The 16,998-nt window shown below is 38.6% G+C and overlaps 1 protein-coding gene across 1 annotated transcript in view; it reads left to right on the forward strand.

The window, feature by feature from the left end:
- The window catches only part of CCDC88A (coiled-coil domain containing 88A), a 424,707-nt gene that overhangs the window by 367,731 nt on the left and 39,978 nt on the right, over window positions 1-16,998 (forward strand). Inside the window, exons 26-27 of the mRNA XM_053712191.1 lie at window positions 11,478-11,561; window positions 12,406-12,609. Of these exons, the coding sequence (XP_053568166.1) occupies window positions 11,478-11,561; window positions 12,406-12,609 (288 nt within the window). The remainder of the gene's footprint in view (window positions 1-11,477; window positions 11,562-12,405; window positions 12,610-16,998) is intronic.

Genomic DNA, 16,998 nt, shown 5'->3' on the forward strand with positions numbered 1-16,998 from the left:
TATGGCACTATATGGTAGATGCTATTAAAGGGACATTATATTACATTTCCAAAAAACATGACATCATACTAAGCGTGTGCTCTGTGGCACTATATGGTAGATGCTATTAAGGTGACATTATGGGCTTGATGTATTAAAGCTGAGGCGGACAGGGGCGCATATACGTTCTCAGCTCGCCTGTGGAGGGGCGACTTTATCCGCAGGAATTCTCCATTGCGCACGAGCGCAATTGTGCGATTGCATGCAATCCCGCCCCCTGCCCGCGCACAGCCAATCACGCACGGACAAGAGCTGTCAATCTCCTCGGTCGGACTAGACCGTGGAGATTGAATTTCGCCACCTTAGAGGTGGCGAAGAGGTTAGGGAAGCAGCGGTCTGGTGACCGCTGCTTGTTAAATACGTTGAGCAAGTTCTTGTGAGAACTTGCAGCCGTAGGGTTTTTATAAATCGAGCCCTATATTAAATTTCCAAAAAACATTACGTCATGCTTAGCATGTGCTCTATGCCACTATCTGGTAGATGCTATTAAAGGAACATTGAACCCTAAATAAATGCTAGATAGAATGATATATTTAAAGATTAGCCTGAGAATAATATGCATATGTTTTTTTTTTATTATTCTAGCTGTTTAAACATTGGGGAAAAAAAGTGTAAAGTTTTAGTGTCTGTAAAGCAATAGGTGTCAGTTTGTTTTATCCAAGGTTTCCTCTTCAGCTGAGGCTTATTATGGGCAGCTATGGGTCAGTGTGTGCAACCAGGGGTATACAAGTGTTCAGTCTGGAGTCTGCCATTCCAGTTCTAATAGGAATTGGAAATCCTACAATTTTTAGACAAAATAATGAAAGTATTTTGCAAAGTTTTAGCTACATATAATGAAAGGTTCATAATAGAGTACAATTTACATGCTGTGACATGTTATTTTAAGACTATTCACCCTACACTACTCTGTGTTTAACCCCCGCTAAGGACTCGGATGTGCATATAGTGCTGCTGATTGGATAATACTTGTTTTCTGCCAGGACCAGCAGTTCCCTGCATGTCCCAAGCAGCACTTCTACTGTGTGTTTAACCCCTTTGCAGATGTTAAACACAAAGTAATGTAGTGTCGATAGTCTTAAAATGACATGGTCTAACGAATTAGAGCATGTGATTTTTCTACTATTATGGCCCTTTAAGTAACATAATGTTAGCCAGGCATACTTCAAGTAGTGTTCCCAAATCTGCATTGCTGTGCTATAATACATGATTAAAGGGATATTCTAGTGTAAAAATATAATATTCTGTTTGCTACACATAATTAAATATTTTATAGTACAATCTCAAGGTATCACTTTAAATACAGATTAGCATAATGTTTCCCAGCCATACTTCAAGTAGGATTCACAAATCTGAATTTTAGAGACATATTACATGTTAATAGCCCTCCTGCTATTCCAGAACAGAATGAAGCCAGTGACAAGCATATATGTGTATGCCTGTTTCTCTTACATTGGTGTATCCAGTCCACGGATTCATCCTTACTTGTGGGATATTCTCAATCCCTACAGGAAGTGGCAAAGAGAGCACACAGCAGAGCTGTCCATATAGCTCCCCTCAGGCTCCGCCCCCCCAGTCATTCTCTTTGCCGCTCTAACAAGTAGCATCTCCACGGGAGTGTAAAGGGAATGTGGTGTTAGTTTATTTTTATTTTTTTGGGGAGAAAGGTTTTGCAAGTAGTGGTGCCTTCCGTTTAGGTTACCTGACTTGTTCCCTCCCTTCATCCGTGTCCTAAAGCTTTGGCATTGGTTCCCACAAGTAAGGATGAATCCGTGGACTGGATACACCAATGTAAGAGAAAACAGAATTTATGCTTACCTGATAAATTTCTTTCTCTTACGGTGTATCCAGTCCACGGCCCGCCTTGGCAATTAAGTCAGGTTCAAATTTATTTTTTGTAAAACTACAGTCACCACTGAACACTATGGTTCTCCTTTTTCTCCTAACCGTCGGTCGAATGACTGGGGGGGGCGGAGCCTGAGGGGAGCTATATGGACAGCTCTGCTGTGTGCTCTCTTTGCCACTTCCTGTAGTGATTGAGAATATCCCACAAGTAAGGATGAATCTGTGGACTGGATACACCGTAAGAGAAAGAAATTTATCAGGTAAGCATAAATTCTGTTTTCTTTCATGTAATTAGCAAGAGTCCATGAGCTAGTGACGTATGGGATATACATTCCTACCAGGAGGGGCAAAGTTTCCCAAACCTGAAAATGCCTATAAATACACCCCTCACCACACCCACAAATCAGTTTTACAAACTTTGCCTCCTATGGAGGTGGTGAAGTAAGTTTGTGCTAGATTCTACGTTGATATGCGCTCCGCAGCAGGTTGGAGCCCGGTTTTCCTCTCAGCGTGCAGTGAATGTCAGAGGGATGTGAGGAGAGTATTGCCTATTTGAATTCAATTATCTCCTTCTACGGGATCTATTTCATAGGTTCTCTGTTATCGGTCGTAGAGATTCATCTCTTACCTCCCTTTTCAGATCGACGATATACTCTTATATATATACCATTACCTCTGCTGATTTTCGTTTCAGTACTGGTTTGGCTTTCTACATCATGTAGATGAGTGTCCTGGGGTAAGTAAGTCTTATTTTCTGTGACACTCTAAGCTATGGTTGGGCACTTTTTTATAAAGTTCTAAATATATGTATTCAAACATTTATTTGCCTTGACTCAGGATGTTCAACATTCCTTATTTTCAGACAGTCAGTTTCATATTTGGGATAATGCATTTGAATAAATCAATTTTTTTTTCTTACCTTAAAATTTGACTTTTAGGCTCGCAGGGGCTGAAAATGCTTCATTTTATTGCGTCATTCTTGGCGCGGACTTTTTTGGCGCAAAATTTTTTTTTCTGTTTCCGGTGTCATACGTGTCGCCGGAAGTTGCGTCATTTTTGACGTTCTTTTGCGCCAAAAATGTCGGTGTTCCGGATGTGGCGTCATTTTTGGCGCCAAAAGCATTTAGGCGCCAAATAATGTGGGCGTCTTATTTGGTGCTAAAAAAATATGGGCGTCACTTTTGTCTCCACATTATTTAAGTCTCATTTTTTATTGCTTCTGGTTGCTAGAAGCTTGTTCACTGGCATTTTTTCCCATTCCTGAAACTGTCATTTAAGGAATTTGATCAATTTTGCTTTATATGTTGTTTTTTCTATTACATATTGCAAGATGTCCCATGTTGAAGCTGAGTCAGAAGATACTTCTGGAAAATCGCTGCCTGGTGCTGGAGCTACCAAAGCTAAGTGTATCTGCTGTAAACTTTTGGTAGCTGTTCCTCCAGCTGTTGTTTGTATTGAATGTCATGACAAACTTGTTAATGCAGATAATATTTCCTTTAGTAAAGTTACATTACCTGTTGCTGTTCCATCAACATCTAATACTCAGAGTGTTCCTGATAACATAAGAGATTTTGTTTCTAAATCCATTAAGAAGGCTATGTCTATTATTCCTCCTTCTAGTAAACGTAAAAAGTTTTTTAAAACTTCTCATTTTTCAGATGAATTTTTAAATGAACATCATCATTCTGATTCTGATAATGGCTCTTCTGGTTCAGAGGATTCTGTCTCAGAGGTTGATGCTGATAAATCTTCATATTTATTTAAAATGGAATTTATTCGTTCTTTACTTAAAGAAGTCCTAATTGCATTAGAAATTGAGGATTCTGGTCCTCTTGATACTAAATCTAAACGTTTAGATAAGGTTTTTAAATCTCCTGTAGTTATTCCAGAAGTTTTTCCTGTTCCTGGTGCTATTTCTGAAGTAATTTCCAGGGAATGGAATAATTTGGGTAATTCATTTACTCCTTCTAAACGTTTTAAGCAATTATATCCTGTGCCATCTGACAGATTAGAATTTTGGGACAAAATCCCTAAGGTTGATGGGGCTGTCTCTACTCTTGCTAAGCGTACTACCATTCCTACGGCAGATGGTACTTCCTTTAAGGATCCTTTAGATAGGAAAATTGAATCCTTTCTAAGAAAAGCTTACTTGTGTTCAGGTAATCTTCTTAGACCTGCTATATCTTTGGCGGATGTTGCTGCAGCTTCAACTTTTTGGTTGGAAGCTTTAGCGCAACAAGTAACAGATCATAATTCTCATAGCATTATTATTCTTCTTCAACATGCTAATAATTTTATTTGTGATGCCATCTTTGATATCATTAGAGTTGATGTCAGGTATATGTCTCTAGCTATTTTAGCTAGAAGAGCTTTATGTCTTAAAACTTGGAAGTCTACTCTGCTTTCCCTTTCTTTCCAGGGTAAAAAATTATTTGGTTCTCAGTTGTATTCTATTATCTCAACTGTTACTGGAGGGAAAGGAACTTTTTTACCACAGGATAAAAAATCTAAAGGTAAATTTAGGTCTAATAATCGTTTTCGTTCCTTTCGTCACAACAAGGAGCAAAAGCCTGATCCTTCATCCTCAGGAACGGTATCAGTTTGGAAACCATCTCCAGTCTGGAATAAATACAAGCCTTTTAGAAAATCAAAGCCAGCTCCTAAGTCCACATGAAGGTGCGGCCCTCATTCCAGCTCAGCTGGTAGGGGGCAGATTTTCAAAGGAATTTGGATCAATTCCGTTCACAATCTTTGGATTCAGAATATTGTTTCAGAAGGGTACAGAATTGGCTTCAAGATAAGGCCTCCTGCAAAGAGATTTTTTCTTTCCCGTGTCCCAGTAAATCCAGCGAAGGCTCAAGCATTTCTGAAATGTGTTTCAGATCTAGAGTTGGCTGGAGTAATTATGTCAGTTCCAGTTCTGGAACAGGGGCTGGGGTTTTATTCAAATCTCTTCATTGTACCAAAGAAGGAGAATTCCTTCAGACCAGTTCTGGATCTAAAAATATTGAATCGTTATGTAAGGAGGATACCAACATTCAAAATGGTAACTGTAAGGACTATCCTGCCTTTTGTTCAGCAAGGGCATTATATGTCTACAATAGATTTACAGGATGCATATCTGCATATTCCGATTCATCCAGATCACTATCAGTTTCTGAGATTCTCGTTTCTAGACAAGCATTACCAGTTTGTGGCTCTGCCGTTTGGCCTAGCAACAGCTCCAAGAATTTTTACAAAGGTTCTCGGTGCCCTTCTGTCTGTAATCAGAGAACAGGGTATTGTGGTATTTCCTTATTTGGACGATATCTTGGTACTTGCTCAGTCTTCACATTTAGCAGAATCTCATACGAATCAACTTGTGTTGTTTCTTCAAGATCATGGTTGGAGGATCAATTTACTAAAAAGTTCATTGATTCCTCAGACAAGGGTAACCTTTTTGGGTTTCCAGATAGATTCAGTGTCCATGACTCTATCTTTGACAGACAAGAGACGTCTAAAATTGATATCAGCTTGTCGAAACCTTCAGTCACAATCATTCCCTTCGGTAGCCTTATGCATGGAAATTCTAGGTCTTATGACTGCTGCATCGGACGCGATCCCCTTTGCTCGTTTTCACATGCGACCTCTTCAGCTCTGTATGCTGAACCAGTGGTGCAGGGATTACACAAAGATATCTCAATGAATATCTTTAAAACCGATTGTACGACACTCTCTGACGTGGTGGACAGATCACCATCGTTTAGTTCAGGGGGCTTCTTTTGTTCTTCCGACCTGGACTGTAATCTCAACAGATGCAAGTCTTACAGGTTGGGGAGCTGTGTGGGGGTATCTGACGGCACAAGGGGTTTGGGAATCTCAGGAGGTGAGATTACCGATCAATATTTTGGAACTCCGTGCAATTTTCAGAGCTCTTCAGTCTTGGCCTCTTCTAAAGAGAGAATCGTTCATTTGTTTTCAGACAGACAATGTCACATCTGTGGCATACATCAATCATCAAGGAGGGACTCACAGCCCTCTGGCTATGAAAGAAGTATCTCGAATTCTGGTTTGGGCGGAATCCAGCTCCTGTCTAGTTTCTGCGGTTCATATCCCAGGTATAGACAATTGGGAAGCGGATTATCTCAGTCGCCAAACGTTGCATCCGGGCGAATGGTCTCTTCACCCAGAGGTATTTCTTCAGATTGTCCAAATGTGGGGACTTCCAGAAATAGATCTGATGGCCTCTCATCTAAACAAGAAACTTCCCAGGTATCTGTCCAGATACAGGGATCCTCAAGTGGAAGCAGTGGATGCATTGTCACTTCCTTGGAAGTATCATCCTGCTTATATCTTTCCGCCTCTAGTTCTTCTTCCAAGAGTGATCTCCAAGATTCTGAAGGAATGCTCGTTTGTTCTGCTGGTAGCTCCAGCATGGCCTCACAGGTTTTGGTATGCGGATCTTGTCCGGATGGCCTCTTGACAACCGTGGACTCTTCCGTTAAGACCAGACCTTCTGTCGCAAGGTCCTTTTTTCCATCAGGATCTCAAATCCTTAAATTTAAAGGTATGGAGATTGAACGCTTGATTCTTAGTCAAAGAAGTTTCTCTGACTCTGTGATTAATACTATGTTACAGGCTCGTAAATCTGTATCTAGGGAGATATATTATAGAGTCTGGAAGACTTATATTTCTTGGTGTCTTTCTCATCATTTTTCCTGGCATTCTTTTAGAATTCCGAGAATTTTACAGTTTCTTCAGGATGGTTTGGAGAAAGGTTTGTCTGCAAGTTCCTTGAAAGGACAAATCTCTGCTCTTTCTGTTCTTTTTCACAGAAAGATTGCTAATCTTCCTTATATTCATTGTTTTGTACAAGCTTTGGTTCGTATAAAACCTGTCATTAAGTCAATTTCTCCTCCTTGGAGTTTGAATTTGGTTCTGGGGGCTCTTCAAGCTCCTCCGTTTGAACCTATGCATTCATTGGACATTAAATTACTTTCTTGGAAAGTTTTGTTCCTTTTGGCCATCTCTTCTGCCAGAAGAGTTTCTGAATTATCTGCTCTTTCTTGTGAGTCTATTTTTCTGATTTTTCATCAGGATAAGGCGGTGTTGCGAACTTCTTTTGAATTTTTACCTAAGGTTGTGAATTCCAACAACATTAGTAGAGAAATTGTGGTTCCTTCATTATGTCCTAATCCTAAGAATTCTAAGGAGAAATCATTGCATTCTTTGGATGTAGTTAGAGCTTTGAAATATTATGTTGAAGCTACTAAGAATTTCCGAAAGACTTCTAGTCTATTTGTTATCTTTTCCGGTTCTAGGAAAGGTCAGAAGGCCTCTGCCATTTCTTTGGCATCTTGGTTGAAATCTTTAATTCATCATGCTTATGTCGAGTCGGGTAAAACTCCGCCTCAAAGGATTACAGCTCATTCTACTAGGTCAGTTTCTACTTCCTGGGCGTTTAGGAATGAAGCTTCGGTTGATCAGATTTGCAAAGCAGCAACTTGGTCTTCTTTGCATACTTTTACTAAATTCTACCATTTTGATGTGTTTTCTTCTTCTGAAGCTGTTTTTGGTAGAAAAGTACTTCAGGCAGCTGTTTCAGTTTGAATCTTCTGCTTATGTTTTCAGTTTTTTTCATTATAAAGTTTAAACTTTATTTTGGGTGTGGATTATTTTTCAGCGGAATTGGCTGTCTTTATTTTATCCCTCCCTCTCTAGTGACTCTTGCGTGGAAAGATCCACATCTTGGGTAGTCATTATCCCATACGTCACTAGCTCATGGACTCTTGCTAATTACATGAAAGAAAACATAATTTATGTAAGAACTTACCTGATAAATTCATTTCTTTCATATTAGCAAGAGTCCATGAGGCCCACCCTTTTTGTGGTGGTTATGATTTTTTTGTATAAAGCACAATTATTCCAATTCCTTATTTTTTATGCTTTCGCACTTTTTTCTTATCACCCCACTTCTTGGCTATTCGTTAAACTGATTTGTGGGTGTGGTGAGGGGTGTATTTATAGGCATTTTGAGGTTTGGGAAACTTTGCCCCTCCTGGTAGGAATGTATATCCCATAAGTCACTAGCTCATGGACTCTTGCTAATATGAAAGAAATGAATTTATCAGGTAAGTTCTTACATAAATTATGTTTTTTCATTGGCTCACTGGTTATTTTCTCTTCTAGAGCAGCAAGGGAGCGCACTGGGTGAATAACGTGTAACTAAAATATATTGTAATCCACAAAATTATCCAAAACAAGTATCTTGTTCCTCAGACAGCTCAAATCCAAATAAAGTTGTAGCCTTGTCTTACTGACTAGGAATTGCAAAATAATAAATCAGATGATACAAAAACACTTCTCAGATGGTGGTAATGTACCAGTCTCTTGAGCTGTTGTTATTGCTGAAGTATTTTAATTGACTTTAATAAACAATAGGTTTTACACAACATCTCTGCATATTGTGTTACTGGGGCTATATACGGAGTGTTTGGATCCTCTGAATCACTATTTTGCATAACTTTAACTGCGTATTTACTCATTTCTTCTTGGATTAAACAAATAGTAAGAAAATAAATAAAAAGTTCTAATTAAATAGTCCCTTTAACAATTAAGCTCCGTACACTTTGAACAATTTATCCACACATGTGCATTGTTAGATGATGGATTAAAGGGACATGAAACCCCATATTTTTCTTTCATTATTCAGACAGAACATGCAATTTCATACAACTTTGCAATTTACTCCTATTATCAAGTTTTCTTTGTTCTCTTTGTATCTTTTGTTGAAAAGCAGGGCGTAAGCTTAGGCATGTGCATGTGTTTGGAGCATTATATATCAGCACTATGTTATCCATTTGCAAGAGCGGGCAGCGCTATTTCCTGCCACGTAGTACTCCAGACACATCCCTAGGCATGTCTTCAGCAAAGAATACTTTGGAAACTAAGCAAATGTGATTACAGAAAAAAAATAAACTTTTAAAAAAATTGTAAGCTGTCTGAATCACACAAGAACATTTTTGGGTTTTGTATCCCTTTAATAGCATAGGGAAATGCCACTGTAATTCCTGCCACCCTCTGTAAATATGGACAAAGCAAATAATTTACACACAATCTAAGCCTTTTAAGAAGATAGCACAAGGGAATTAGAGATCACAAAAAAATACCTATTTTTTTTTTTAAAAAAAGCACAAACATCTGGAAGCTGCCACTGTTAATCTGATTTTTTTTTTTTAAATAATCCGAATGCAGTCCCCATGTTTTTCCATATTTGTATTTTGTCTTGGCCTGTTTTCTCCTGTGTCATTCTGTGGCATTCCTTTGTTTGTTTCTGTGTAATCTGTCTCCATCTCTGATCAGCATTATCCTTGAATTTGTATCACCTTCAAAATTATGTGTGCATTCAAGTGCCAAACCTATATGTTACTCATGAAGGTACATACACATACTATTGTTTGTATTAAAGGGACTGTCGGACTGTGCATCTCTACCAATCAGAATGTGCATACCAAGAGCGTGAATACAGTACCAATAAAATGTTTATTACTGAAGAAGCTTTTGGTTTTTAAAAGCAAAATTTTCTGTCTTTCATATGAAATTATTATTAGGAGCAACATATATATTATTAAGTGCATTGGCTGCATCTCCTACTACTGTTATATGTTAAATTCTCTGCGGATGTAAACACTGCTGTGTGGTTGCATCTTGATTGATATGTTAGAAATAGTCATGACTGGATGGTAGGAAGAGCGTCTTCAATCTTTAAGGGTCTCTTATTTTAGAACTGTAATTGTTCTGCCCCTGTTGAAAAATGTTACCTGTGTAGAGGTTAAAGAGACCTAGTAAACTGCATAATATGTGCATACATGGTGCTTGTAAAGAGTGAATATTACAGCAGGGAATCTATACCTTTACTAAAATCTGCCAACTGAACATGACCAGTAGAAGGTGACAGCTGACTGTATTTAGATACATGCAAGTCCTTGTTTAATAAACACTTCTATGAATTTATCTCCCATTTTATGTTTGTTGGCTTATTGGTATTTTCTATGAATGCTCAATAAGCATCAATAGGAAGTGCTTATCAGCCAATAAACATTAGTAGGACGTGCTTATCTGCCAATGGACATTAGTAGGAAGTGCTTATCAGCCAATGGACATTAGTAGGACATGCTTATCTGCCAATGGACATTAGTAGGAAGTGCTTATCAGCCAATGGACATTAGTAGGAAGTGCTTATCAGCCAATGGACATTAGTAGGACATGCTTATCTGCCAATGGACATTAGTAGGAAGTGCTTATCAGCCAATGGACATTAGTAGGAAGTGCTTATCAGCCAATGGACATTAGTAGGAAGTGCTTATCAGCCAATGGACATTAGTAGGAAGTGCTTATCAGCCAATGGACATTAGTAGGACGTGCTTATCAGCCAATGGACATTAGTAGGAAGTGTTTATCAGCCAATAAACATTAATAGGAAGTGCTTATCAGTCAATAAACATTAGTAGGAAGTGCTTATCAGCCAATGGACATTAGTAGGAAGTGCTTATCAGCCAATGGACATTAGTAGGAAGTGCTTATCAGCCAATGGACATTAGTAGGAAGTGTTTATCAGGTTTACTGCCCCTTTAACCAAAACAAGGGTTGACCTTTATAGCTACATCAAAATTAAACTTGGTTCAGATAGCACATGCAATCTTAAGAGACTTTCAAATTTACTTAATTCTCTTGGTATCCTATACTGAAAAGCATACCTAGGTAGGCTGTGAAGCAACAGTGCACTACTGGGAGCTTGCTGGTGATTAGTGGCTATGCAAATATGCCTTCTGCTAGGTCTCAGTAGTAACTAAGAACGTTTTTAAATGCACACTTAAATGAAACCCAAAAAAATTTCTTTCATGATTTAGGTAGAACATACAATTTTAAACAACTTTCCAAATTACTTCTATTATCTAATTTCCTTCATTCTCTTTGTATCATTTGTTGAAGGAGCAGCAATGCACTGCTGTTTTCGAACTGAACACTTGGGTGAGCCAATGACAATGTTATATCTATGCAGCCACCAATCAGCAGCTAGAACCTAGGTTCTTTGCTGCTCCTGAGCTTACCTAGATAAACCTTTCAGCAAAGGATAACAAGAGAAGGAAGCAAATAGAAGTACATTGTAAAGTTGTTTAAAATTGTATTCTCTATCTGAATTCTGAATGTCTAATTATGATTTTACTGTCCCTTTAACATTTAAATATAAACAATGTTTTATCTGAGCACACACACCTAACCAAATTACATTTATTATAATTTTAATTATATACTGAGGGTTAATAAATGATCTGGAAGGAGGTTTGGACCTTGTTAGCTGAGGTCTTTACTCACTAGTGTGTGTTGTCTGTGCAAGGCCAGTGTCATGTCATACTCACTGCATGCCTATAGTCTGATATAAGTAAGCATGCTTAGTTACAATTTGGACATATTCATCTCTGTCTTTCGTTTTCAGCATTTAACTTCTTCCATGTGTTCTTCTCCCTTTTTTTTTCTTTCTTTCTTTCATTTCTTTGTTTTTTCCTGTTTTATTTTACTTTTACAATTATACTTTTCTTCCCATGCTGTGACATAAGTGGTTGCACTGAAAAGACTGCCCTTTATGAGGAACAGACCGAAGGATAAAGACAAAGTGAAGGCTCTCTACCGCCGATCCGTGTGTAAGACTTTAAACCAGTTCAGCTTCTTTCAGCTAGCTGCACTGCCTTCCATTACTAATTATGCACTAAACTCTCCCTGGACTGCTCTGCTTATGCAAGTCCTGCTACTGTGAGACTAAGCTTTAGCGGTGGCACTAAGTACAAGTAGCATTATAGCTAAACGCTCAGGCAAATTTCCATGTACAGATATAAGGTATTTAGTCATTCTAAGTTGTTTTTTTAGAGCTTTTTCAATTTGCAGCTTACAAAACTAACCTATATTAAAGAAACACCTATAATTTAATATTGGGGTTATCACTGTCTTACAAATGATGCAGTTTATGAAGTGCCATTTTTTTCAGATCTTTTTAACAAAATTCAGTATTCTTACAGTACCCTGCTCTGGCCATCGACCTCTCTTTTCCATTGCTGACATGGAACCCTCTTGTTATCAAAGAGTTGCGCAATACATTGCAGTGCGTTGCGTTCTCTTTGGCAGCAGAAGGAATAACATGATTGTGTTTCTGCTAAATTCACCACATCATACCATTTAGCCATTCTTAAGCGACATAACTTCCTGGAAAGCTATGCTGCTCGTCATTTCTGCAGTAGCATGGCCAACCTCCGCAGCAGGCTTAAAGTGTGCGGTTGCCACCATGGATGTGCAAATAAAAACCAAAGCATTTATCACCCATACTCATCACCTTATACAGGGTGCATGTCATAACCCAAATTTGTGATTGTGATTTTGTAGTTTATTTTTGACCTGCAGTATGCTTTTAATGCTTGGACAGCTATCAACCCAATGCTGGTAACATGAGGCACGCCTATCATGCTGATTCATTTGCTTTCATTTGCATCCCAGCCATGAATGATCTGGTGCAGTCCATGGTCCTGGCAGGTGGACAGTGGACAGGTAGTGCTGAGAATCTGGAGGGTCCTGATGATATTGCTACTGGAAAAAGGAGGAAAGATTTGGGATCTATGGCCTTCTCTACAACAGCAATCAACTTTTCAGCTGTCAACCTTTCCTCGAGCTTCAGATCCAAGCAGTTACCTAAAAGTCAAGGTATAGGCAGAACATTTTTTGATTTAATGTGGTCAGTGTCTGTGTATTGTAATTCTATAAAAGTGTTTGTTACTTGGTGTATGCTACACTCGGTCACGTCATCATGATGTAGGCTAAATAAAATACATTATTTAAACATATGTGCAGCATTAGAACTTTGTGTACAGTCAGCATTAATACCCTGTGTAAATCTGCTTTCAGTAACTTATATATATATATATATATATATATATTTCTTTCATGTAATTAGCAAGAGTCCATGAGCTAGTGACGTATGGGATATACATTCCTTCCAGGAGGGGCAAAGTTTCCCAAACCTTAAAATGCCTATAAATACACCCCTCACCACACCCACAATTCATTCAGTTTTACAAACTTTGCCTCCGATGGAGGTGGTGAAGTAAGTTTGTGCTAGATTCTACGTTGATATGCGCTCCGCAGCAAGTTGGAGCCCGGTTTTCCTCTCAGCGTGCAGTGAATGTCAGAGGGATGTGAGGAGAGTATTGCCTATTTGAATGCAGTGATCTCCTTCTACGGGGTCTATTTCATAGGTTCTCTGTTATCGGTCGTAGAGATTCATCTCTTACCTCCCTTTTCAGATCGACGATATACTCTTATATATACCATTACCTCTGCTGATTCTCGTTTCAGTACTGGTTTGGCTTTCTACAAACATGTAGATGAGTGTCCTGGGGTAAGTAAATCTTATTTTCTGTGACACTCTAAGCTATGGTTGGGCACTTTGTTTATAAAGTTCTAAATATATGTATTCAAACATTTATTTGCCTTGACTCAGAATGTTCAACTTTCCTTATTTTTCAGACAGTCAGTTTCATATTTGGGATAATGCATTTCAATTGATCATTTTTTCTTACCTTCAAAAATTTGACTCTTTTTTCCCTGTGGGCTGTTAGGCTCGCGGGGGCTGAAAATGCTTCATTTTATTGCGTCATTCTTGGCGCTGACTTTTTTGGCGCAAAAATTCTTTTCCGTTTCCGGCGTCATACGTGTCGCCGGAAGTTGCGTCATTTTTTTGACGTTATTTTGCGCCAAAAATGTCGGCGTTCCGGATGTGGCGTCATTTTTGGCGCCAAAAGCATTTCGGCGCCAAATAATGTGGGCGTCTTGTTTGGCGCTAAAAAAATATGGGCGTCGCTTTTGTCTCCACATTATTTAAGTCTCATTATTTATTGCTTCTGGTTGCTAGAAGCTTGTTCACTGGCATTTTTTTCCCATTCCTGAAACTGTCATTTAAGGATTTTGATCAATTTGCTTTATATGTTGTTTTTTCTATTACATATTGCAAGATGTTCCACGTTGCAACTGAGTCAGAAGTTACCTCAGGAAAATCACTGCCCGGGGCTGGAGCTACCAAGCTAAGTGTATCTGCTATAAATTTTTGTTATCTGTTTCTCCAGCTGTTGTTTGTATTGCATGTCATGACAAACTTATTAATGCAGATAAAATTTCCTTTAGTACTGTTATATTACCTGTTGCTGTTCCGTCAACATTTAATTTTCAGAGTGTTCCTGATAAACATAAGAGATTTTATTTTTTAAATCCATTTAGAAGGCTATGTCTGTTATTTCTCCTTCTAGTTTACATAAAAGTCTTTTAAAACTTCTCTTTTTTCAGATGAATTTTTAAATGAACATCATCGTTCTGATACTGATAATGGTTCTTCTGGTTCAGAAGTTTCTGTCTCAGAGGTTGATGCTGTTAAATCTTTGTATTTGTTCAAGATGGAATTTATTCGTTCTTTATTTAAAGAAGTATTAATTGCTTTAGATATAGAGGATTCTGGTCCTCTTGATACTAAATCTAAACGTTTAAATAGGGTTTTTAAATCTCCTGTATTTATTCCAGAAGTGTTTAATCTCCCTGATGCTTTTTCTGAAGTAATTTCCAGGGAATGGAATAATTTGGGTAATTCTTTTACTCCTTCTAAACGTTTAAGCAATTATATTCTGTGCCATCTGACAGATTAGAGTTTTTTTGGGACAAAATCCCTAAGGTTTGGGGCTGTCTCTATTCCTGCTAAAATGTACTACTATTCTTACGGCAGATAGTACTAAATTTAAGGATCCTTTAGATAAGAAAATTGAATCCTTTCTAAGAAAAGTTTACTTATGTTTAGGTAATCTTCTTAGACCTGCTATATTTTTACCGGATGTTGCTGCAGCTTCATCTTTTTGGTTAGAAGTTTTAGCGCAACAAGTAACAGATCATAATTTTATAGCATTATTTTTATTCTATAACATGCTAATAATTTTATTGGTGATACCATCTTTTGATATCATTTGAGTTGATGTCAGGTATATGTCTCTAGCCATTTTAGCTAGAAAAGCTTTATGGATTTAACTTGGAATGCTGATATGTCTTCTAAGTTAACTTTGTTTTTCCCTTTCTTTCCAGGGTAATAATCATTTTTTTCGTTCTTTTTCTCATAATAAGGAACAAAAGCCTGATCCTTCATCCTCAGGAGTGGTATCAGTTTGGAAACTATTTCCAGTTTGGAATATATCCAAGCCTTATAGAAACCTATAGTCAGCTCCTAAGTACCCATGAAGGTGCGGCCCTTTTTTCCAGTTCAGCTGGTATGGGGCAGATTACGTTTTCTTCAAAGGAGTTTGGATCAATTCCGTTCTCAATCTCTGGTTTCAGAACATTGTTTCAGAAAGATACAGAATTGGCTTCAGTTAAAGGCCTCCTGCTAAGAGATTTTTTTCTTTCCCGTGTCCCAGTTAACACAGCAAGGCTCAGCATTTCTGAAATGTGTTTCAGATCTAGAGTTGGCTGGAGTAATTATGCCAGTTCCAGTTCTGGAACAGGGGCTAGGGTTTTATTTTATCTCTTCATTGTACCAAAGAAGGTCAATTCCTTCAGACCAGTTCCGGATCTATCAATATTGAATCGTTATGTATACCAACATTCAAGATGGTTACTGTAGGACTATTCTGCCTTTTGTTTAGCAAGGGCATTTTATGTCTACAATAGATTTGCAGGATGTGTATCTGCATATTCCGATTCATTCAGATCACTTTTAGTGTCTGAGATTCTCTTTTTAGACAAGCATTACCAGTTTTGTGGCTCTACCGTTTGGCCTAGCCCCAGTTCCAAGAATTTTTTTCAAAGATTCTCGGTGCCCTTCTTTCTGTATTCAGAGAACAGGGCTTTGGTATTTCCTTATTTGGACGATTATCTTGGTATTTGCTCAGTCTTCTCATTCGAAGAATCTCATGCGATTCGACTTGTGTTGTTTCTTCAAGATCATGGTTGGAGGATCAATTTACCAAAAAGTTCATTGATTCCTCAGTCAAGGGTAACCTTTCTGGGTTTCCAGATAGATTCAGTGTCCATGACTCTGTCTTTAACAGACAAGAGACGTCTAAAATTGTTTTCAGCTTGTCGAAACCTTCAGTCACAATCTTTCCCTTCGGTAACCTTATGCATGGAAATTCTAGGTCTTATGACTGCTGCATTGGACGCAATCCCCTTTGCTCGTTTTTCACATGCGACCTCTTCAGCTCTGTATGCTGAATCAATGGTGCAAGGATTACACAAAGATATTTCAATTTATATCTTTAAAACCGATTGTTCGACACTCTCTAACGTGGTGGACAGATCACCATCGTTTAATTCAGGGGGCTTCTTTTGTGCTTCCGACCTGGACTGTAATTTCAACAGATACAAGTCTCACAGGTTGGGGAGCTGTGTGGGGATCTCTGTCGGCACAAGGAGTTTGGGAATCTCAGGAGGTGAGATTACCGATAAATATTTTGGAACTCCGTGCAATTTTCAGAGCTCTTCAGTTTTGGCCTCTTCTGTAGAGAGAATCGTTCATTTGTTTTCAGACAGACAATGTCACAACTGTGGCATACATCAATCATCAAGGAGCGACTCACAGTCCTCTGGCTATGAAAGAAGTATCTCGAATTTTTTGGTTTGGACGGACTCCAGCTCCTGTCTAATCTCTGCGGTTCATATCCCAGGTGTAGACAATTGGGAAGCGGATTATCTCAGTCGCCAAACGTTGCATCCGGGCGAATGGTCTCTTCACCCAGAGGTATTTCTTCAGGTTGTTCAAATGTGGGAACTTCCAGAAATAGATCTGATGGCGTCTCATCTAAACAAGAAACTTCCCAGATATCTGTCCAGATCCCGGGATCCTTAGGCGGAGGCAGTGGATGCATTATCACTTCCTTGGAAGTATCATCCTGCCTATATCTTTCCGCCTCTAGTTTTTCTTCCAAGAGTAATCTCCAAGATTCTGAAGGAATGCTCGTTTGTTCTGCTGGTAGCTCCGGCATGGCCTTACAGGTTTTGTATGCGGATCTTGTCCGGATGGCCTCTTGCCAACCGTGGACTCTTCCGTTAGACCAGACCTTC

Source organism: Bombina bombina, chromosome 4, assembly GCF_027579735.1.
Source record: "Bombina bombina isolate aBomBom1 chromosome 4, aBomBom1.pri, whole genome shotgun sequence".
Classification (NCBI taxonomy): domain Eukaryota; kingdom Metazoa; phylum Chordata; class Amphibia; order Anura; family Bombinatoridae; genus Bombina; species Bombina bombina.